Raw genomic sequence first — 23,945 nt, 5'->3', positions numbered from 1 at the left:
GTTAATTTAACAGTGGACAAATAATAATTTGAAAGAATTAAGAAATGTATTGAATTTCGTTTTTTAAAAATGATTACGAAAACGAAAAGCTGCAGGAGTCAGGCAGTTTTGAATGTTTGCTGCAATACCCAAGTCTAACAGCAGAGGGCGACAGTACACAGCTTGACGGCAGAAAAAAAAGAAAATGATCAATTCACCGGTCAAGTTTTAAGGATCAAGATATTTTAAAACAGCAATATATGTATGCATTCTACTTAATTAGAGGACAAATGAAATTAATTAAACAGTCAAAAATATTTTGAAAGAGTGAAGAATTTTATGAAATTTCATTTTTGTTTTAAAACTATTAAATCAAGGGGAAAACTGCAAAAAGCAGCAAGCTGTGAATGTTTGATGCAGTACTCAAGTCTAACAGCAGAGAGCGGAAGTGCATAGTTTGACGCCAAAAAAACAAAGAAATTAATGAAATCTCAAATTTTCAAAGTCACTATTATTTGAAACATAACTATATATGGTTGAAAAATAGTTATTATTATGAAATAAATATTTCTAATAATATATATAATATAATTCTATTGAGTTTCCTTTAAAAAAACAAGTAAAATTAAATCAAGGGGAAAAAAGATGGAGGAAACAAGTTTTGAACGTTTACTGCAGTATTCAAGTCTAACAGCAGAGGGCGACATTGCGTAGCTTGTCAGGAAAAAAAACAACGAAAGGAAAACTATGAAATTTTGGGAAATTGAAAAAAAAAACGTTAAAAAAGTAAATATAAGGGTATACTACTTTAAAAAATACAATTATTACATTCCTTTTGAATAATATTCTCCTGCATTTTTTGAATGAAACAATGTTCATTTAGTATGTATGTAAAAACTTAAAAACATCCAAAACTGAGATTGCAATGGTCTACCTACAAATAGTTATGTCATAGTTGCGTCAGGAAGGGCATCCGGTGTAAAAACTAAGCTAAAATCATTCATGCGATTGACTTGCTAGACAGGAAAAAGCCGAAAGTGTGTGTGTGTGTGTGTGTTTTTGTGAGAGGTGGATGGGGGCGGGGGGCGGGGAATGGTCATTCCAATAATGATTATAGTTATTATTGCTGTCATGCTGAATTAAACACAATATGTATTATTGTACAATACTTGCAGCTTGCAGTGGTGGTTGATGCTTCCTTTATTTAGCTGTCAGATGGTCAAAATATGACACACTGCTTCAGTACAGTTGCACAACCACAATAATAACATTAGACTACGTTCTAGCTGGAATAGAATAGAAAACTATACAAAACATGAGAGATGTCCTGGCTGTTCCACCTCTTATGTTGTTGCGTTACTGTTTTGCTGTACAAATGACAGGTTTGATATTTTTGATATGTTTTACTCCATAGCCACGTGCTGCTCAGAGAATTATTAATGAATGACACAACAACATGGTTTATAAAAGCTTATCTCAACCAGTGTGTCTCAAGACATCCTTCTTTTCAGTTGCTGAGTAGCTCATGTTTGCCGGGCATCCAATTTATACCTCACTTTCACACTCTTATACATTATTAGTTTATCAGGGTGGCTAAAAAGGAAACAAATAACACTACACACCAGTAGAGGGAGCCCTGTAGCGAGAAAGCCCAACTGTTCCTTACTGTTACTTTAAATACCTGCTTTCATAGCTGCTTTATCGTTGTTTGTTACCATAGGGAATAAAGTGACTTCATTTCTTGTGTACGGGCAACGTTTTAACTATTCAACATTATTCATCCGGGGTGTCACAAGATCTCGCGAGATTAAAACATGACAAGATTCCTCGTTCAGAAAAAAATGTCTGGTGGGCACTAGGCCTGGGACGATAATACATTTATAACTTAATTGCACAATAAATGCAAATGAACTGGATCATCTTGCTTGCGTGTCTGTTTTCCTCATCTCTCACCTCCAAACGGGCAGGAAGAGAGTTCACTCTGCCCATTGGCGCATTTGCTCCGTAGAACAATGGCGTGAACAGAGTGAGTCATACAGTCTCTTTGTCTCGGTGGGTGGAGGCGGGGCCGCTAGCATACACACAGAGTGCAGAAGAGTGTAACGTAGTACACCTTAAATGAGTAGTTTGCAATAAATTGTCATATATTTTTAATATTTCTTCAATGTACTTTTCTTAAAAGGAATGTTCAAATATCGTCTCCCCGTGTTCTCGCAGGCCCAATCGTCTCGTCTCATGAGCTGAGCGTCTCGTGACGCCCCATTATAGTTTTTTCTCGTAAAAATTAAAACTTTTTCTCTTGTAAATTAACGACTTTATTCTCAAAATCTCAGATTGTTTTTGTGCCAATGTGTGTTTTTTCAAAAATGTCACAATTTTCAGACAAAAATATAGTAAAATAAAATAGTAAAGCACATTGTTATTTCTTGTCATTTTTTTGTTATTGAAGCAAAAAAACAGAAAATTGCGTTTTCCAAAGCCAAAGAAGCGCATGCAAAATATTGTGTTGCGTGAAAAAGCTTCAGTTTCTTATTTGCCAAATAAATGACAAAGACATTTTTGGAAAGACTTCTCAAATATGAATGTCATTTTTAATCATTTTTTGACAGTTCACCACTGTATAATAAAACCAAATAAAGCAAAATGACACCACCTTTGAAGACGGACATGCAATCGAGAGGGCCCAGGAAGGCCACCTCGTGCTAAACTGTTCATTTAATGATGCATGTTTTCAGTATTTTACTAATTGTGTTGCTCATAATTGTTCCTTTTCTGGTTCTATGGTTACCATCGCCTTTAGATGCTTCTCTGACCTTCAACCAAAGACAGGTGACGGATGGGAACGTCCTCCTGGAGGAAGCTAATGTCTTACTAGAACACGCCGTCGAACACGCCGTTGCCGGACAGACCAGGTTTCATCCGGCGCTGCCATTTACGTCAAAACATGACAATGCTGCCCTAACGACATTAATGGCCAACCAAAGCCTATTGATGTGTAACTCCAGGGCGGCGTCCTTCATATATTCTGCTCTGCTGAGGTCAGCATCCACGGAGCTGCACCGCCAACATGGAGGGGGCATCAAATAAGGTAGGATGAAAACCATCATGTATACTGTACATACAGTAGCAAGCCTAACTAAAACGACTACTTTTTCATTTGGATTCACGTATTTACTAAATATTTATATTTATAAGCTGCATTTAATATTTGCATCAGACATCAGCAAAATCATAATAAAAATCAATAATTCAAGCAGTTCAGGTTTATTGAAATGTGTTCGCTCCTTTTTTATTTTGAGGAAACTTCTATGCATAAAAGTAACAACACATAAGAGTTAAAAATGCTCAATGTTAGCTTTCTTCCGATATTACGAATAGCATATTTTTTAAAATGTATTTTTTTTATGTACCTTTATTTTGTATTTATTTTATTTTTGTCAATATGCAACTGACATTTTTTACAATTATTTTTTTTTATCAATGTGCAATATAACGTATAGAAAATGTGTCATTTTTATTTAAATTTTTGTTTATTTAATTTTATTTAATTTTTATTTATTTAATTTTGATTTTATTTTTTATCAATATGCACTACAAGGTACAAAAAAGGGCCATCTATTTTATTTTAATTTTACTTTTATTCTTATCAATATGCCATGCATGTTATAGAAAAAGTGCCATTTAAAAAAATGTGTATTTTATTTATTTTTTTAATACATTTTTATTTTTTATTTTATTTTTATCAATATGAAATACCATGTGTAGTAAAAGTGATTTTTTAATTTAATTTAATTTTAATTTTATTTGTATCATTATGCAATACTAGCTGTTGTATTGTATTGTTGTACTAGCTGTGCAGTTTTTTTATTTTTATTTAATTAATTTTTAAATGTATTTTTATTCTATTTTTTTCAATATTCAGAAAAAGTGATTTTTATTTCATTTTTATTTTATTTTATTTTTATCAATAAGCAAAGCAAATTACAGAAAAAGTGCCATATTTATTGATTTTATTCATTTATTTTTTATTTTGTCTACACAGAATAGTCATTAAAAAAAAATCCTGACCATGTACGTTATCTTACTATCAACAAACACAACAGGTCAGTCTTAGTAAATTCCCAAATAAGAATCCAATGAGATAATGTTGCTCATGACACTATTTGGAAAGCTGCACATTTTTATGCGGCACAAACATCACAACAAAGTAAAGTGCGAAATATAAAACGCTCAGCGAAAACTGGGCTCCTTCAGCATGTCAGGCATGAACACAGCATGAAGAAAACAGACTAGATTAAAAGCATTAAAGGAAGACGCCTTACTCCCCCTCACATGCCGATATTATTGGCAGGAAACCCGATGCAAACCACATTTTATGCCAATATTGTCCGATATTATCTACCATCTCCAATAAAAGCATGACTACATTGTGGACTTTCATTTTACATTTCATAGAAGCAAATACCATACTGACCCAAATATAAGGCGACTCATCTTTTTCAAGACCTGTTTATGGAAAAATATTTCAAAAACAAAATCAAAGACACAAAAAAGACATATTTCCTTTTGATCATGTTTACAACATGCAGTCGTTTGATGACGCTGCCTCGTTGATCAGCATTGTCTTCGATTTAGCGTCAGACGTTTTCCTCTGTTATTTGCTAACTTCCTGGCCACCTTTGAGACACGTTTTCCACTAGTGTGTGCGTGAGTGACAGGAAGAAAAGCTCTGACAAGCTTGGGGGGGGGAGCTGTTTTGCGCCACCTGTTGTTCTGCATGTGTCGATATCAACAAATAGGACTTTTTTTCTAGGGACAAAATGTCATCTTATATACGGGTGCATTCAGTACTACAGTATGTACACACAAATACTTGAAAAGAATAGTAATATCAAAATAATGGATGAATACTAATGAAGGGGTGTATGGTATGTGTAAGCACACCGCACAGCAATGAGATGGTCACGCTGGTGAGAAGAACAAGCAAAAGTTGTAATAATTAAGCGCACATCAGTGAAGCATGACAGGTACGGTACAAGATAAAGTCACGTCTCATTACATGTAATCTCTAAACTCTGCTTTGTTGTCATGTCAGCTGCAATACTGGAGACTCTATCTACTGGCCGTGGCGCTGGGGGTCGGTGGCTCCTTCCAGTACGGGATCCAAGTGTCGGCCATTGCTGCTCCAGCAGAGGTGAGACGTGCCTCACTTGCAGAAAAAAGGAGTTTGTCTGCTTCTCTCGTGTAGAACACAATGATGACATCACCCAGGAAAGATGCGCTTCATCAACTTCAACTTATTTGTACGAACATGATGAGGCTCATGTCTACGCTTGCATCACATATTTCTTTTATTTAATTGTTCTCTTCTTGTTTAATGGTTTGAAGTTGAACATCTGACATGGCGGTGTTTGTTTTTGGAAATAAAGCTTTACTGTAATTAACATCACAGGCAGGAGAAAAAAGGAGCGCTTGATTTGCTCGCCCGCACAGTGCCGCCTCATTGGAGCATTTCTTAAAATGATAGGTTATCAGAGCTATAGTTAAAGTTATAATTTCCTCATATCAGCCCGATAATTATCGTGCACCCCTAATTAATATATTAATATAAAAGTTTGGACATATCTTCCCTTTCAATAGGAAGAAGAAGTGTCCGCAAACAAAGAAACTCTAATACATACGTAATAATACTAAATCAAATTTTAGGTGAAATTTTGTGGTTTACTCCCACATTACAAGCTTGCAGTACGGTGGCCCTAAAGGGTAAAAAAATCGGCTTTCTCTTTTCCACATTTCTGTATCTTTCTGCAGCACGTTAAAGCTTTTGTCAACCACACGTGGCTGCTGAGGTACCAAACTCCCATAGAAGACTCCACCAACCAGCTCATCTGGTCCTTCATCGTGGCTGTGTTGAGTTTGGGGGCGTGGCTCGGCGCCGTCCACAGCGGCAGTCTGCCCGTCAAATATGGCCGGTAGAGTGAATACTTTTTTTGAACACTAGAATTCTCTGGTCTTTAAACTAGCCTAAAATAGCAAAGCTAAACAAAACTTGACACATTTGTCCCATTGAAAATGACAAATTGAATGCTACATTTAACGTAACATAAAAAGTGCGGCCCGGGGATCACCTGCAGTTTGCTTTTCATTGGCCCTCAGCATACTGTAAAAACAATTGAATGATTAATTGATTAATAATGACATATATTATTAGACATTACAGTAATATTTATAATATACTGACCTACATTGGATTGCATTTAGCATCTTTAATATGCAAAAAGTATCAAAGCCCGAGCTTGGCCTTTAAGTTGTAATTGTTATATTTGTCCACCAGATGGCGCCACTTTTCCCCAGTCAAAGCATGCAGCAAAATTTCTCACCTTTTATAGCTGTCTGTAAGAAGAGCTCTTTTTTTAATCTCATATGGTATAAAAAATAACAATGCATGAAAATCAATGTTGCCAATAATAATAATAAGAAGAAGAAGGATCAAATGCTCCTTTAAATGTATTTTATGGAAATTATTTTATTTTTTTCCAATAGAAAAACAGTGGAGTTATGTAAACGTTTAAAGCAGGGGTGTCCAAAGTGAGGCCTGTTTTTTTATTGTCCCTGCGGCACATTCTAAAAATATCATTTAACAAGAAAAAATAAAACAACAGCAAAAATGGAAAAATCAGCAGCAGTTTTAAAAGACTATGGTCAAAATATTAAGAGAAAAAAGTTGTAATTTTATAAGAAAAGGTTGTAATTTTACGAGACCAACATCATAATATTAAAAAAATGTCATTTCAGTAGCATAAAGTTAAAATATTAAAGAAAAAGATTGTTTTTGTTTAAGGTCATAAGATCACAAGAAACAAACAAACAGCAAATAAAGTCATAACTACAAGGCGAAAAAGTTGAAATTGTTGGAAAAACAAAACAAAACAAAAAAAACTGACATGGAAAAAACAGATGTAATGTTGCGGGAATAAAGAAAAAATATCAAGACAAAAAAGTCGTATTCTATCGACCCAAAAAATTATTATTTCATTTTATATTAAAATATTTTTTTGTATGTTTTGGAAAATTAGGTTGGGGGAAAAGTTTTAATATTGTGGGAATAAAGTCATATTAAAAAAAATGTACAAAGATTATTTAAGAAGAAAGTTAAAATATATGGAAAATTAATAAAACAACAGCAAAAATGGGAAAAAAGACCAAAGATCGGAGTTGATACTAATAATAGACTTTTTCATTTATATCACAAAGATGAGATGTTTTTTTTCTTGAAATATTTATAACTTCTCTGCACATCTGATAAAAAATATCAAAGTGGCCCACGCATCCTTTCATTTTTCAGCACGTGACCCTCGCTGAAAAAAGTTTGGACACCCCTGCTTGAAGGTCTTAAAACAAAATATCATTCAAATTCAATATGTATGTACTGTATATTTATATTTCAGGCTAAAGTAGTTTTAAAAGATGTGGAAGTGGAAGTGGAAAACAACATTAACATATCATTTTTCAACACAGTTTTTGGAAAGATGACCTGACGTCATGAGTCAAATGAGTGAGGCTATTTAAAGGACCACTTAAGGCAGGGGTGTCCAAACCTTTTCCAGCGAGGGCCACATACACAAGTCATTATGCAAGTATGCAAGGGGGCTACTAAAAAACTGTCTGCAGGCCACAAATCCATAACATGAAGTATCAAATGGGAAAGAATGAAATAAATGAATACTGTACACTTCAATGTGTCATGAATTAAATAAAACTGGAATTAAATAGTTACACAAATGTGTTATGGAATGTGTCATTCATCAATTAAAATACCAGTTCATTTCATGTATTAACATATAATTATTTAAATATTAAATAAGTTATTTCACTAATTAATTAATGATTTTATGGACCCGCTTTGCAGCGTTTAATGAATTTATTGGAAGTGTGCGTGATGATGACGGTGTAGCACAAAATAAATATTGTCTCACAGGAAAAAAGCGCTGCTGTTCAACAACGTGGTGGCCGTCGTGGCCGCCTTGCTCATGCTCTTCAGTCGCATGGCCAAGTCTTTTGAGATGATTTTGCTCGGCCGCTTTCTCTTCGGATACAATGTTGGTACGTTATGATGATCATTTTTATGTTTTGCTTTGTTTTTTTTAATTGTTGCATCCTCACTGTTCTTTCTGGTGTGCAGGTCTTGGCGTGAGCGTGCATCTCATGTACTTGGGTGAAAGCTCTCCAAAGGAACTGAGAGGCGTCATGACCCTCACCAGCTCCATGTTTATCGCTTTCGGGAAGGTTATGGGTCAAATCATCGGAATCAAGTGCGAAGTAGTTTCAAAAACGGACTGATGCTTAATACTGAACATCACAGCATATCATAGCAATGCCTAGCTACAAGAGCTGTCACAAGATCTTGTGTCACAAGATCTCATGAGAATAAAACGTGGCGAGACTGTTTGTTCAGACAAAAAATAGTCTCATGGGCGCTAGGCCTGGGACGATAATACTTGTAGATAAATTAATTAACCACACAATAAATGAAATTGAAGTCGATAATTTCGCTGGCCCCAATGCAGTATATTGCCATGAGCATTCACGTCTGTTTTGCTCGTCTCTCCGCCTCCAAACAGTCAGGAAGAGAGTTCACTCTGTGCATTGGTTTCAGCACCTTGGCGCATTTGTTCCATAGAACAACGGCATGAACGTAGTGAGCCCTTTTGTCAGTCATACAGCGGGTGGAGGCGGGGCCACTAGCATATGCACAGAGTGCAGAAGAGTGCAACGTAGTAGAAATTAAATGAGTAGATTGCAATACATTGTCATATATCTTTTACATTGTACTTTTCTTGAAAGCAATGTCAAAACCTCATCTTGGCTCCTTCTCGCAGACCCAATGTCGTGTATCATCTCGTGCCTCGTGACACCCCTACTACATACTCTGCAAATCCATCTCCTTGTGACTGATAGAACACAGCAGTCTCTTCAAGGGTGTGCAAAGTGCAGCTCAGGAGCCATTTTTGGCATTCAGATCATTGTTATCGGTCCTCTGCATATTGTAAAGATAAAATACGTGTATTATTGATTAGATATATTATCAAATAAGTTTGGACACCACTGGTTTAAGGCATTTTAGTGCATTTTCACTGTAAAAGGTACCCAAAAAATCCACTTTTTGGTCCCCTCCATTGTGGTTCTTGTAGCAGTAGTACACTTTGGTGCGTGTGTGGAAGGTGGCGCTAGACACACAGCTGGTCTGGAATGGCGTCATGTTTATTGTGAAAAACGGAACTCAGCTGTGGCAGAAACGTGGCCTTTGTAAGAGCTGTGATCTTCGGGCAATGCCAGGACATCATTTCTATCCGATATTATCCATTATTGTCTCGCATTATTGTTGTCTCCAATACCTCAGAAGCGGTATGTGCTTGGACCGAGATAAACAGTAGCTCACAAGGTCAGAATGCTAAGCACATTTTGTTCAAAATTTGTTTTAAATCTGTAGAGGAATGGTGATGCCATTACGTGCCATTTCAACATTTTGCAGACCACAGCATTAAGAGGAAGGTTTCAGCATTCAAAGAGAAAATAACATAACATGTCCTCCACTGTGTCCAACCAGGGAGATAATGGGCGCTGAGGAAATGTGGCCCTTCCTCTTGGCCATCAGCGGTGTTCCCGCCATTGTGCAGTTTGTGGTGCTTTCTTTCTTCCCTGAATCTCCTCGGTACCTTTACATCGACAAAGGAGACTCTGAAGGTGGCAAGAAAGGTGAGTGAACACATCAGGGAGTGGATCCAAAGCATCTTTTTTTGTGTTTTTGAGAAGGGTACCAAAAGATGATTAGGAAAGAGGAAGGTGATGATAACCATAGAATCACAAATGGAACTCAATGTGACATAGGATTTTAAAAATCAAGGACATAAACAGTCTCAGTTAACCAAAGCAGCAGACGCTAACATAAATACTTTACCCGACTTATTAATTCCAACAATACCAACAGAACGCCACTAGGTGGCAGTATTGCACTGCAAACACCGCATACACATGACTGTGTGCATTTGCGTGTGAACGTTTACGCTTCTACGCCTGAAGGGTGAAAATTTGTCTAGGTCCAGGTCTCTGGCAAAACGTTTGCACTTTTCAAAGCGGCGCTGGCATTTCATGTGGCTGATAACTTTTTTTGTGTGTTCGATGGATTTTTTTCCCCCTCATCGCGGAGCATTTGGATTTATCTGTATGACGTCATAATTCCTCCGAATTATCGGGCCGATAATAATCGTGCACCCCTAGAAAAACATGGCCGCCATCAAGTAAAACGTCTGTTGACTCAGCAACCAACTGTTCATAAGTCACTGAGCATTTGTCTAATGTTAATAAAAGTCCGATTCTGTTCCACACTGATGTACGTTATGTGACGAGTGTCCTTCCTGTGTCACAGCATTGCAGTGGCTGTGGCAGGAAGACGACTTGAAGCTGGAGCTGGAAGACATGGAGAAGGAGCGTGAGGGCGTCCGAGGCGAGCCGGCTAAGACGGTGAAGGACGTGCTGACTCATCGCTGTGTCAGGTGGCAGCTGCTGACTCTGACCATCCCCTGTGCTGGCGTCCAGTTCTGTGGCATCAATGCGGTAGATACCTTTACTTGCACGCTCCTTTAGGCCGTAGTTGAAATGCTTTGCGTCATCCAAGCCTCTCTTCCAGCTTTATTTCTACGCCTTTGACATCTTCCGGGAGTCAGGAGTGCCAGAGGAGCAGATGCATTACTTGGCGATTGGGCTAGGAGCAATGGAGCTCATCACTGTGACGCTGTGTGTAAGTGTCTCATCACGATATTCAGGTGCTCAAGGAACTACACGGTACCAGACCCCCCCCGGCCTCTTTGACGGCCACGTCTGGCCCATGTACTTGAAACATAAGAACATCATGCATTGTTCAGGGCCACCCAAATACTACTAACAAATATGTTTTAAAAAATGGTAAAATACAATCATTTTGTGAAAATCCACTAACTGACCCCGTAAAATGTTTTTTTTTTTAACAATTAAAGGACAAAAAAACTACGGCCAAAAATAAATCAATTTTGTGACAATACACCTCAGATTATGTAAAAAGAGAGCAAAATTTAAAATAAAATTCCCATCAAATGAAAAAAAATGACAAAAAACTAAAAAGGTGGAGGAAATTTTGAGGCAGTTAGACAATAATAAAAAATGATTTTAATTCTCAATCAAAACAAATGGGCCAAATCCACAGTTTAAAAAAAAAATCCCTTCCAAAAATGTGGTCCATTCCATGTAAAAAAAATCAGTTACAAAAGGAAAAAAATCTGAAATATTTGGGGAAAATTAAACTCAGTCTACACATGAAAATTACTAATTTTGAAAATAACAAATGGGGAAAATACACACTTTAATAATGCAAAAAAGATCTAAATCCAATTTTTTAAGTAAATATACATAAATAAATATTTAAACAGTTAAAAAATATTTAATAATTAACATTTAAACTGAAAATCCCTATCAAAGGAAAGAACAAAAAGATGATCCATGCACTGAGGATGTAGAATACATCTATTTGAAAAAAAAGAAAAACAAACAAACAAAATAATATTGTCAAAATATCAAAAACAAAAAATAAAATCCCTATCAAAGCAAATTACAAACTGTAAAAAAAATCCACAAATGTATCATGTTAAAAAAGATGTAAATTTAAAGAGAAAATTCCTACCAAAGGATATGGAAAATAACAGAAAATGAAAAGAAAATGAGTGACAAGCCACATATTGATGATGTAGAAAAAAAATCTACATTAAAACAAACATATTTAAGGGGAGAGAAAGGCAGGGAAGTAAATATTGTGTAGTCATTCACACACTGACGTGTCCAATCATATCTCTGTCTAATCTTATATGCCATTTAAACACAATGTGCTACAGTATGTACAGTATGTTTGCAGGAAGAAGCAAGTTATACTGTATCTGTATACAGTATAAGACCATGCATGATGCTTTATAACTGCCTTCCTCCTGGCTGTGCTTCAGTGCTTCATAATAGACCGTGCTGGCCGGAAAAAGCTGATGGGCTATGGCTATTTAATGATGGGGGTCACCATGGCTCTTCTTACTGCCATGCTGTCCATCAAGGTATCTTCTCTCCCACCTTGACCTCGTTACACGATACAGCCAAGTACTACAGTAGATATACTGTATGAAGAGGCTTAGAACATTTTCAACTGTAGTTTCTACCCTGTTATATGTTAGCATGCCAAGTGTTCTTTTGCAGGATATGTATTCATGGATCCCGTATTTGAACATCGCCTTGATTTTTTGTGTCATCTGCATGTATGGATTTGGGCCCTGTAAGTTCTGCTCCACAAATATGAACACCCTCTTTTTAATTGAAGTGCATGGTAATATGTAAATATGCATTTGTTCTCCCCAGCTGGAGTGACTATGGCTCTTCCCTCTGACCTCTTCCTGCAAGCATGGCGTCCCGCCGCTTTCGTCATCAGCGGCACCGTCAACTGGCTCAGCTTGTTCCTCGTGGGCATGTGTTTCAGCTACGTGGTGGTGAGACCATCGTATCACTGTCTTCGTTCTACAAGTCACCACGCTGGTGTTACATTGCTTTGCACTGTGTCCATGCAGGAGGGACTGGGCCAATACTGCTTCCTGATCTTTGTGGTCTATTGCCTCTTTAGTTCGGCCTTCCTCATCTGCTTGGTGCCAGAGACCAAAGGCAAGACAATGGTGGAAATTATGGAGGACTTCAACAAACTCAATTACAAGAACAGAGACATTGAACTGGCCACTAAGTTGTAACATCCGACCAAGTATTTATTGACTTGTTTCTGGAATCATGTATGTCGTTACAGTGGATCCCCACATATTCATGAGTCAGCATTCCAAATCTTTCATATGTGGGAAAACCCATCCATGCTTTTCCTCTCCGAAAAACACATCTCACTCCATTCTTGAACACAATACTGCAATCTATATGTGGACTTGGGGTGCAAGGGGAGGGGCTAGAATACATCATCAACTAATTTGCGTAATTGGCCACGACTTCAGCCAGAGTGGAGATTTTCAAAAACTCAGTGTGTGGGCTAGTAAAAGTGAGATTTTTGGTTGGTGTCATAAGAAATGAGCGACACTATCTCATGTTTTTAAACCTTGTTTAACAACTGGACATGAAGTTATTGGGGGTATAAGCAATGAGACTTAATTGGTCCCATGACGGTGGTTGCCAACTTGCTTTGTCAAGTCCGGTTTTGGGCTCGCTAAGTGCGCGCTCACAGGAAAGGGGGCGTTTAACGTCATATGATTTTGCTTCTACTTGCCAGCCAGTGTATTTTACAAGAAATTAGTAAGTAATTATTATGGAGCGTTATGAGGAGTTCCCAAAAGATTATGACCGCTAAGAGCGAGACTGTCGCCGCCAATACAGCGAGGGACGACAGCTGGCATGCCAGCATGCAGCCTGTGAATGCGCAAGTTAACGCTGATTATAATAAAAACCTATACCCTACTAGTCTTTCCATTTGTCAACGCTCAACATTGCACAACTTTGACATATTAACACTTATCCAATTAAAAAATAAATACATTGGAGCAACAACTTAATTTTGGATGTTATAGTTTCCGGAATATTTTTCTCTGCTGTATCGCGTTGTGACCACTAGATGGCAGTGTTTTGCGTGTGACGTGTTTTGTGGCGACTTTTTACATGTTTTTCCTTTTTTATAATAAAACAAGTGTTTTAATGCAGTTGATTGGTGCCTCCGTGTTTATTCTCCAGCAAATAATGTAATATAAGAAGACTAACGGGCTGAGTACTCACGCAAGAACCCCTGTGACATTTACATCTGCTAACATTAATTATCAATATTTCATATTGCATTTTATTTCTGGTGCTCGCGTGAGCATATCTTGCGTATTCCCTCGGCTGAAAGTCTATCTCGCTTATAGATGGATAATATCATCAGGGAATGCTCTTTTTTATTTTATTTTTTTCATGTCCCCTCGGGAACCTCGTCAGTCCTCAATAAATGAGCCCATTTTAAGATGAAAGCCTGGATATACCCTGGACCAGACCAGGCTATGAGCTTAGCCTAAGTTACCATGGCGATACAGCTGCTTTAAAAGAGAGCTACCTTCGCTGAACACGCACGTCCGGCTTTCCACTCAACACAGCTCGCTAACCTACTAGACCAGCTTCGCAGAATACTCCTATTGATTTACAGGTGTTAGTTTTATTCATGCAGTGGTAGACGCACGGGTGTGGTGTGTTCCTTATAACACATACGGACAATTAAAAACATGTAACTGAGCGCTGATTTGAAAGATAATGCACATTTCATACGTTGAAGGTATAGTTTTTTTATTTTATTATTATTACTTTTACGTTTGGGTGGTGTTTTTTGAGGTCATGATACTAAAAAACTAGTGTTGTTGCATTCACTTATATAATAAGTATAATATAATAAGTATAAACAAGTATAATGTGTAATGCATGACTGCAAACTAAAAAGGTGCTTAAAATATTAAGATGAAATAGTTTAGTGTTTTAATGTAAATTCAAAATAAAAAGCCAATGTCTTTTTTCCATTGCATTTTATTGGCTTGTCATCTCTGTGGCAACAAGAGAGACTCAGTAACAGAGTACAAAAACAAAGATCTATACTGTAGAAAAGTATGCTTATACTGAAATATGTCCAAAGAACAAAACATGTAGCTCACATGTTTTAAAAGCTTTGTGTATGCGTGTGTATTGAAGAGGTACTGTACATTTTCTGTATATGTATTCTGTAAAATTTAAATAATTAAAAAAAGGAATGTTTCATTGCAAGTCACGGTACAATTCTCCCAAAGACGACGTTTGAATCCACTGATGTGCACAGTCAGTATTTGGAAGGCACTTTGCAACAGACCAAAAGCAGAAAGCCAAAGAATAAAAAATACATCTTTTACATTTGAGTACCAATGTGAGTGAAGCATCTTTCACTTTGCCCTCCAATAACAACACAAGCCTTAATGGAGTCACACAAAACAGCAAAAAGAACATAACTCAAGAAGCCTCTAACACAACAGACAAGAACAACAAAATGCATTGTTTATGTACACATCCACCAGTGACACACTGCTTCAATATTTAGATATATTTATGAGATGGTATATACACTTGTTACAATTCACTATATAAGCATAAATAATATAGAAACTCTAATCAAAACAAGAGCAACATCGTGCGCGCGCACACACACACACGCACACACTCTCAAAGAGGAAACACTCCAGAGTTGCATCAGGAACACTTTGTCATCCTTTCTAACTAAGCAGGAGGTCGGATTTTGTCAACAAATACTTCCAAAATTGTATCCTGCGAGTTTCCATGAAACAACACAGTAGAAAACGCTCATTTTACCTTCAAGAGAATGTCACACAGATGGCTAACTTGTGTCTATGATTGGTCCTTTGGATCACATCCTTTTTGTTTACATTACCGCCATTACCTCCCCTTTCACGCAGACATGCCGCAAAACAGCCATTACAGCAGATCTGACAGAACCCGGCACAGCGGGATATTGCCGTAATGACAGCATCTGGTGCGGGAGAGTCTAACCCTTGTCCCACCCTTTCTGGCACCATCCCGCCTCTGTTACTACCCTCAAAGGCGGAAAATTGCCCAGTCGACTTTGTGCTGTTGCGGCACAGTTTCTGTCAAATGGGTAATTCTACTGACTTGCTTGGCTGTGTTCTGTATAAAAAGGCACAGGTGATTAAATGCCAGATCAACTGTTATGGAGCAGATTTTATGGTATTTCTGTGTGAAAGGTGCGCAACTACGTGCACACGCTCACGTCCCATCTAACATAACTTAGAACAAGAGCTTCAAAATTGACAAAAACTTGACAAACAAACAAAAAAGTGCACCCAAAAAGCAGGGGCATAAATAAGTTAATAAAATAGAATTTACATTTCATAAAATATATATACTGATCATCTAGCTGACCTTGGTCCTCGATAAAGGAACACGCATGGATGGAGCACAAAGAATGGGGAACACTGTCGTCGTTTAGGGAACAGCGATGCCTACATTTAAGATTCTGACAAGCATGTCTGGAGAATGTGCTTGAAAAGTAAAAGAAAAAGAAAAAAAAAGTGCCTTTAACTTTCGTCTTCTGTCGGTTGCTTGCACTTCTTTCATGACCCAAGCAAAGGTGAAACATGCTGAGATTTTGTGTTTGCTTGCATTGGACACATTTACAGCGTCCTGTCGGTGAAAGAGGACATCATAAATAAACAAACAATCAAGCCCTGCCCATTGTTCTGAAGGCCAAGACGATAACACAACAGTACTCGGATGCATCCGTTGAGTCATCACATGTGCAGAAACATGTGAAAGCCCATTAAACAATAACAAAAACAACTAACGTCTCATCCTATGCGCCATGTCTTTTTTTGCCTTTATAAAGATAATTACAACAGCGTGTATGCACTTTCCAAAATGTAGAAAAAGTAGGAATCATATGGCAGTCTGGCAAAAATACACACATTGAGCAAGAGAAGTAGTCTTGAGGCAAAGACGGAGGGACCTGGCTTTGTACGGAACATGGCAGACTGAGCGCATCACTTCCCTCCAAAGTCCACTCCGCTTTGACCCGCTTCTGCGTCCACCAGCGACGAGGCAAAAGCCGACTGGACTATCTGGAAGCCAAAGGACTCCAGCAGAGACATGCTCTGCTGAGGCGAGAAGGGGGTCAGCTCACTTAAACTGGACGCCGAGCCCACCTGAGCCCTGGGGGTTTTGTGTACTCTGTGCTGGTGTTTCTTGAGGTAGGACCTGGTGCGGAAGGCCTGGCCGCAAATGGCGCAGGTGAACTTCTTCTCGGGGTCCGTCTTGGCTTTGGGACCCTGCGGAGAGCTGAGGCCCCCCGCAGAGGCTCCGTTGCAGGCTAAAGACGGCACGTCCAGCTCCGGCCTGTCCGTTTTGTGTGGAGATTTCAGTTCGTCACCGTTGGACAGTTCCCCAAATGAAGGATCCGATTCTTCAGAATCCAGATGAGGACACTTGTCAGCGTTTTCCTGCCCATCTAAGGTAAAAACGGGAAGTGGGCATGAGAGGAAAGAGGGGAAAGTAAAGGAAGAGAAGCATTAGGACAATTGGATTCTTTAACAAAGCAGTATGTTTGAGTTCAGTTCGGTACGGTTTGCATTTTTGTGTGTTTGATGGTAAAGGGAGTCCAAACCTCACTCTTTAATAACATGGTCGCAGTTAGACACATTAACTGGCCACCTTGTTAATTATTTCCAAAAACTAAACTAGCAAAAAAAAACAAAAATAGCTATTCACGGAGCTAATTTAAACTGATCCGAACCGTACAGTGGCAAACTGAACTGGACCTTCTTTAAGTGAGAAGACATGTAGAGATGACTTCCTTGAAGCATGGCTACAGCATGAAACCATTCACTTAAAGTCCATTCATCCACTGAAAGTGATGTTAGGCCAGTCAAGCATCGTGCACCCACCCCACCCACCTCCTGCTGGACTGTACTGACCTGCAGCAGGCCCGTGGACAGGGAAAGCGGGCACCCCACCAGAGCGACACTCCCAGAAATACGGAGCCCCGCCTGGCTTCCCTACAAGCAGCTCGGGCTGCGGGCCCAATGCTGGAGGGCATGGCTGGGGGAGGAGTGGAGGTCCGTGAAAGCGAGCCCCTGTCTCGGGTGAGGAGAGTACCAGCTGTCGACTGGCGTCTACAACAGCACCCAGTCGGGAAGAGGAAGGATAGACATAACAGGCCACCACAGAGACACAGTTACCGTCTGAAGGGCTGTAAACACAACATGCTCCACAGGAAACTGAAAGGTTTCACTTCCCAAAAAATCCTTCAACCTTCCTGGGATCATCACACAACCACTAAAATATGTCGGCAGTAGACTTGCCTCGACACTACCATCATCATCATCATTTTCACTTAACAGTAACAATTACATCCCATAATAAAGATGCACATGCCAAGAACATGCCGGAGTATCGTGCTCATTAATGATGCACTCGTACACAGCCATATGGATTACTTGTTTAACATAGATCCAGAGCTACAGTATTTCACAAACGTGAATACACCCTCCACATTTCAGCAAACATTTATATTACAGTATAGACACACCATCTATAGACAATAAACTTGGATAGAAGTGGACAGCTTGCATAATAGTATAGATTTACTACTATCCACTGAAAATAAGTCAACACAGCCATTATTGTCTAAATAGAGATATCTGTGTCACACAATACACAGTATACAGTCAAGCATGGTGGTGATGGCGAAATGGTCTGGGGCTGCATGAGTGCTGCCGGCACTTGGGGAGTTGTGATTCATTGAGGTAAACATGAATTCCAACATGTACTGTGATCTGCAGCCCAAATACACCACCAAGATGCCCTTACAGAGGAAGATGAAGATGGAGGTGATGGAGGGGCCAAGTATGGCTCCTCCACACTTGAACCCTTCCACCCACAGGTGGGGTGGAAGGAAGGAGGATGGAGGAGTGCAAGGTGTCTCTCCACCCGTGATGTCATCACGGAAGAAGATTACAGTCACAATCTGTGCAGGTCTTCTCAACTCCTTGCCTAAGAACACAATTTGGGCATGCCCCACTGTGAAGTGTTGACAGACAATAATGGCTGTGTGTTGAGTTAGTGTTTCATTTCTATAGGTGTTGTCAATTGAGAAGAAATGGTTGCTAAAATGTAAAGGCCTTACTCACTTTTGTGAGATACTGCAATGTAAAAACAAGCTCTTTCTAACACACTTTGGCACACGTAACCATCCCTGTGCTATTAGTTCTTTGGGGTCTTGTTCATTCAATAGAGAATGCAGTATGACCAAACATGCAATAGTGTGCATTGTGGACAACCTGGCAATGGACCAGCCAAGAAGACACACAAACCATATGCAGCCATGGCCATGCTGGGCACACACGCACACACAGACAGGAAAACTCCCCACATGGTTATTATTATTATGTTTTTTATATTATACATAATTATTATTATTATTATTATTATTATTATTATTATTATTAGGAAGCCATTTTCACAGGAAGGTCCAAACCACTGCATTAACTGCTGAATGTTGATCACAGAACCACTTGATCTGCCCAAAGGTCTGTGACACCTCCAGATGATGTAACACAGAATGTTCCTCACCTGCGCAGGCACGTGCGTGCACACGCACACACACACGGACACACACACACACACACACACACACACGTACGCAGTGAGTGACAAGCTCAGAGTAGCACAGCCTTGTGTTTAACAAAGATGCAGCAGCACTGTTTGATGTTTTTTTAAAGCAGCACAACCAGTGAAAGAAGCCAGATACATGAATGTTTGGGGATGGGCCGGGCGGCTGCTTGCCTTCCACTGAGCACTGGCGTCCCATGTGGTAAGGGATGCCATTGTGCATCTGTAGTTCCCCGCTTGGCTGAGGAAAGGTGTGCAATGTGGCTGAGGGGGGCAGTGGAGAGCCATGATGCGTCTTTGTATGCACCTTAAGGTAGGAGGCAGTGGAGAAACCTGCGACCGAGAAGAGCACAAACAAGGCAGTCGTTTGCAAACTCCAAGGCCTTGACAGGGTGTGGTGTAAACAGAGGCTGTCTACAATCAGCCCATAGTCGCCTGGGGTGGTTTGACCAAAATAACGCTACTAATTGACTGAATGAAACGACCTAGAGGAAACGTCAAATAGATGTCCTTTAAACTATGCATCCAGGTGTCATCCTTGCTATACCACAATCCTGCATATTAACTTGGCACAAATGGCATTTTACCACACAAAGTCATTATAACAATAAGGAAAAGCAGCATAAATCAGGGGTCTCAAACTCGCGACCCCCACTTCACATTTCGTCTCTTCCCAGCATGCTTTGTGGCACTTGTTTTGTAAAACGTTGTAAAGTTACATGTTCAGAGTTAACATAACTGTTATTTATTATGCTAGTAGCAGTTGCCCTGTGTATGTGCCATCTACCTGTTGTGTGTTAAGTTGGGTGATGGTTGTAGCGTTATTTCTTCTGTGACACTGTAGGTCAAACTGTTATGTTGAGTAATGACCTCGTGTTTGCTGGTGAGTTAATCACTTGGTTGAAACATGATTCCTGAGTGAATAGTTGATGTGGCCCTCGGTTGAGTTTGAGTTTGAGACCCCTAGTGTTTCCATGAAGAACTGGCAACAAATTTGCACATAGCCATCATGCATGACATCCCGTGAAAAGCCAGCATATCGCATGTGACCTCCGTGTACCTTAATTCAGTGAGCATCAAAAGAGTTAACTTTTCAATTTATGAGCTTGAATAAAAGGACACTACCCGCTTATGGTAATGGTCAGTAAAATGTACTAGAGAGAGCCCTGCAGGATTTTAAGGCCCTTTCACACAGCCTGCTAAAGCTGGCATTTTCCTGCCTTTTTTCAATGTAAACTAAATAAAAGCTTCGGCAACATCTCGCCTTCGCTGGGTTCTGTGCAAAAGGTAAAGACGCATAAATGCTGAGTCTTCTGTTGAGGCTCCAATGCTGCAATTTTGAGCAATCTCTGTGCAAAAGAGGCTTTCGATGAGGTCATGATATGACCAACAGAAGTAAATGTCCATCATGGCCCAAGCAGAGCTTGTTGTGTAAGCTTTTCAGTGGCACCATACTGCACTCGAGCTTGTGACTGGGTGTGAACTGAATTACCTTTGTTGCAAATGCCGCAGTAGTTGTGAGTCCCTTCGCTGTGTTTCTTGAGGTGGTCCGTCATGTAGGCCGCTCGGAGGAACTTGCCGCAAACTTTGCACGGAATTTTGTCCTCGTGACATGCGAGGTGTGACCTGAGGCGATCTCTTGTTGCAAAAGAGGCATTACAAATCTGCAAGAGAGGAAACAACACAAGTGTTAAAGTTTCAAAAGTTTAAAAACTCATTAACTTAATATTTTTTTTGTATAAGGACTCTGCATATCACCTGGCACTTGTGGGGTCTCTCTGTTGTATGGACTTGCTTGATATGCCCGTTCAGGTGGTCTGGTCTGGAGGGTAAATTATATATATTATTTTAATCTTTGTTCCAAAAACACATGGACAGATCAACAACTGTGACTAAAAATTAACTACCAGTCAATTGTTTCTTGATAATATATGGCATAATAATGCAGGTACACAGTATCAAAAACAATAAACTTTAATTTCTCAAGAGTATTTAACCATATAATTGGAATGTCAAGATCTTTAAAAAAACAAAACAAACAAACATTATAAATTAAACAACAAAAAAGAAAAAAAAACAATGAAAATAAAATGGAATTAGTCTTAGGAATTAGAATTGTTTTCGTTTTTTGTTTTTTTAGCAAAAATTGCACTTAAATAAAAATCAATCACAGTATTTCTGATTTTGAATCAGTGTCACTTTCCTTATTGTCTGAATATTGACAAAAAACTGAGAAATAACCCCGAAGTACTGTGCAGTTCACATTGTGTGTCAATGCAGACGTCAACATCCCACTTGTAGCATGGCCAGCATACTCGCCTCATGTCACCGATATTTGCGGCAAATGGTGGTCACACCAGTTACTGACTGATAGTTAAACTGTACCATTTGGAGTGGCCACATGCCTACAATCATGCTGTCAAATTAGCATTTTGATATGCCACACCTGTGAGGTGGATGAATTATGAATGCTCAGTAACACAGATTTTGATAGACTTGTGAACATTATTTGAGAGCTAGGCCTATTCGGTATATGGCAAACGTTTGAGCTATTTTAATTCAGATCATTAAAATTTGAGGAAAAAAAGTGTAGCGTTTATATTTTTGTTGAGCGTAAATGAAACCACAAAAAGTAAAGTTACACTGTGATTCCGACCTCCACACCTGCAGGGGGCAGTGCAGAGTTTGGAAGCGGCCCTGATTGGGAGCCTGAAGAAGTGGTTAGTGTAGCTGAAAGCAAAACACAACACCAGATAAAAATACAGATTTCGAATGGCATATATGCTGGTTTAACTAATTATGTAGCAACATATATCACAACACACACGAAAGTAACATTATGGGTCGAACTAAAACGAATGTGAACCAGTGAAACGACACCACATCTCGCTGGTGTCAAGATGAGCTCTCCTCTTAACGACACAACCATAACAAAGACGTCACAAAATGAAGTGAAACTCACCTGGAAAAGCCTTTTCCGCAACTTTGACACACGTACGGTTTTCCCACCGAGCCGTCGTGGGAGCGCACATGATATGACATCCTGTCTTTGCGTTTGAAGCGCAGTCCGCACACATGACACGCATAGGGTTTTTCCCCGGAGTGCGACAGCTTGTGTCGGTTTAGGTGGTAAACATCCCGAAAGACTTTACCGCAAATGTCACAGCCGACGTGCCGCCGCGTCCTCTCCCTCTTACGACCGTTGTCCAGTGTCAGGTCCCCAGGGAAATGTTCCCCGTTCTCCTGGCCCAGCATCCCTATGTTACCGGGCGTTGAGCGGCCACTGATGGTAGCTCCGTGTTGGGCTTCGTGGTTCTTCAGACGGGAGGCTTCGGTGAAAGCTTTGCCACAAGCCCCGCACGGGAAGAGGACAATGTCTTTCTGTGTGTTGTGGTTGAAGGGGACAGGCTCTTCTGACCCACCTGCCTTCTTAGGTCTCCCCCTTCCCCGCTTGGTGCCGTGATGAAAGGAGCTTCCCGTTGTTACAGCAGGTAGACCTTCGACTTGCTGGAGGATGTGCATCGATCCCTCAGCGGCGTCCTCCAGGAGTCCACCTCCATCCACAAGTCCATTGTTAGCAAAGCTCTGCCCGTTCACCTGCAGCCCGTTCACCAAGTCCTCCTGCTGGGCGACCGTGAAGCCCAGCTCCGTGGATCCAACGGCCTGGAAGAGGCTGGCGTTTCCTCCCCTTGATGCGGGGACGAGGATTTGTACATTGGATTGTTTGATGACCTCCTGGCAGATCTCGATGACGGAGCGCATCAACAGAAACTTGGCAGCTGTCATCAATTCGGGGAAGCTTTCCAGCCTTACCACAATCCTTGACGTGTACGCGAAGTCCAAGATGTCTTTGAAAACTTTCGGGCTGATGGTGTGCATCTCCAGCTCCCTGGCGTCACCCCCACTGCCGAAGACCGACTCGAAGTACTCGCTACACGCCGCCAGCACCGCCTTGTGCGCGGGGAAGCTTTCCTCGCCGACGCGCAGGATCACGTCGCAGAACCTGCCTCCATCTTTCCTCTGGACGTTGAGGTTGTGTAGCATCTCGGCGCTGTGCTTGCTCACCTGGTAGGTGTACGAAGAAGTCCAAGACGGCTCCGCTACTTTATCCATGCCGAATTCATCCACCGGCGAAGGGTCGTGAGCGGCCACGGTGGGAGAAAGGACGGTAGCTAGCAGAGGCGAGCCGTCGGTTAGGTAACAGTTAACGATTAGCTAGCAACAACCCCCCTTTACGTTCAGATGCTAGCGCTAGCAGTAAGCTAAAGATGGCAGCCCCCCCAGCTTCCTGTGAACTTTGAACCCTGCTTTCTTCACGGGTGGGGGGTTGATGTCCGGAAGACTCTGAAAGGTTTCCATTGAGCCAATTGTTTTTTTAGTTGATTCCCGTCTCGCTTCCACATTATCAACATAGACGTGCTTCAGGGGTGTTTTAAAAAGGTATGAGAAAATATGAAAGACGCGGTCTCCTCTTCCTGTTGACACAAGGCCCCTCCCCCAACAACTTCCGCTCGACAATCGACATGTCGCCCTGGCTGGTCCTCAGTTGACTTCAGGTGATTATCTTCCCATCAATTTAAATGCCCAGATAATCATTTGGTGAACGTAATGTTCTCATTAAAGGATCTCATTCCTACTTTTACATTGTTTGTTGAAATGGTTTCAAATAATTGGGAGTCATTCAGTATTGTTTTACATTTAACGTAAGTTCTTTGAGAACAGTCTTG

General features: G+C 40.1%; 2 protein-coding genes across 4 annotated transcripts; one reads left to right on the top strand and one right to left on the bottom strand.

The window, feature by feature from the left end:
- Window positions 1–4,999: 4,999 nt before the first annotated feature.
- On the top strand, window positions 5,000–13,163 carry LOC129186193 (solute carrier family 2, facilitated glucose transporter member 11-like). Its single transcript, XM_054784211.1, has 12 exons — window positions 5,000–5,006; window positions 5,064–5,173; window positions 5,791–5,951; window positions 7,958–8,082; window positions 8,162–8,291; window positions 9,587–9,735; window positions 10,406–10,593; window positions 10,667–10,777; window positions 12,006–12,107; window positions 12,247–12,322; window positions 12,406–12,533; window positions 12,612–13,163. The coding sequence occupies exons 1-12, from the start codon at window positions 5,000–5,002 to the stop codon at window positions 12,783–12,785; spliced, it is 1,461 nt and encodes a 486-aa protein (XP_054640186.1). The 3' UTR covers window positions 12,786–13,163.
- Window positions 11,613–23,705, bottom strand: patz1 (POZ/BTB and AT hook containing zinc finger 1). 3 transcript variants are annotated; one of them, XM_054783754.1, is made up of 6 exons: window positions 22,181–23,705; window positions 20,977–21,040; window positions 20,711–20,882; window positions 19,393–19,551; window positions 17,523–17,720; window positions 11,613–17,056 (listed from the first exon to the last, which is right to left on the bottom strand). In XM_054783754.1, exons 1-6 carry the CDS (start codon window positions 23,329–23,331, stop codon window positions 16,593–16,595), a joined length of 2,208 nt encoding a protein of 735 aa, XP_054639729.1. In that variant the 5' UTR covers window positions 23,332–23,705; the 3' UTR covers window positions 11,613–16,592. The 3 variants fall into 3 exon arrangements, with proteins under 3 accessions (XP_054639729.1, XP_054639730.1, XP_054639731.1); XM_054783755.1 differs by lacking the exon at window positions 17,523–17,720; XM_054783756.1 differs by lacking the exons at window positions 17,523–17,720; window positions 19,393–19,551 and having other exon boundaries at window positions 11,615–17,056.
- Window positions 23,706–23,945: the final 240 nt, after the last annotated feature.

The sequence above is a fragment of the Dunckerocampus dactyliophorus genome, chromosome 8 (genome assembly GCF_027744805.1).
Source record: "Dunckerocampus dactyliophorus isolate RoL2022-P2 chromosome 8, RoL_Ddac_1.1, whole genome shotgun sequence".
NCBI classification, from domain to species: Eukaryota; Metazoa; Chordata; class Actinopteri; order Syngnathiformes; family Syngnathidae; genus Dunckerocampus; species Dunckerocampus dactyliophorus.
Note: the sequence above shows the minus strand (reverse complement) of the source record. Positions and strands in the feature narration are given on the sequence as shown.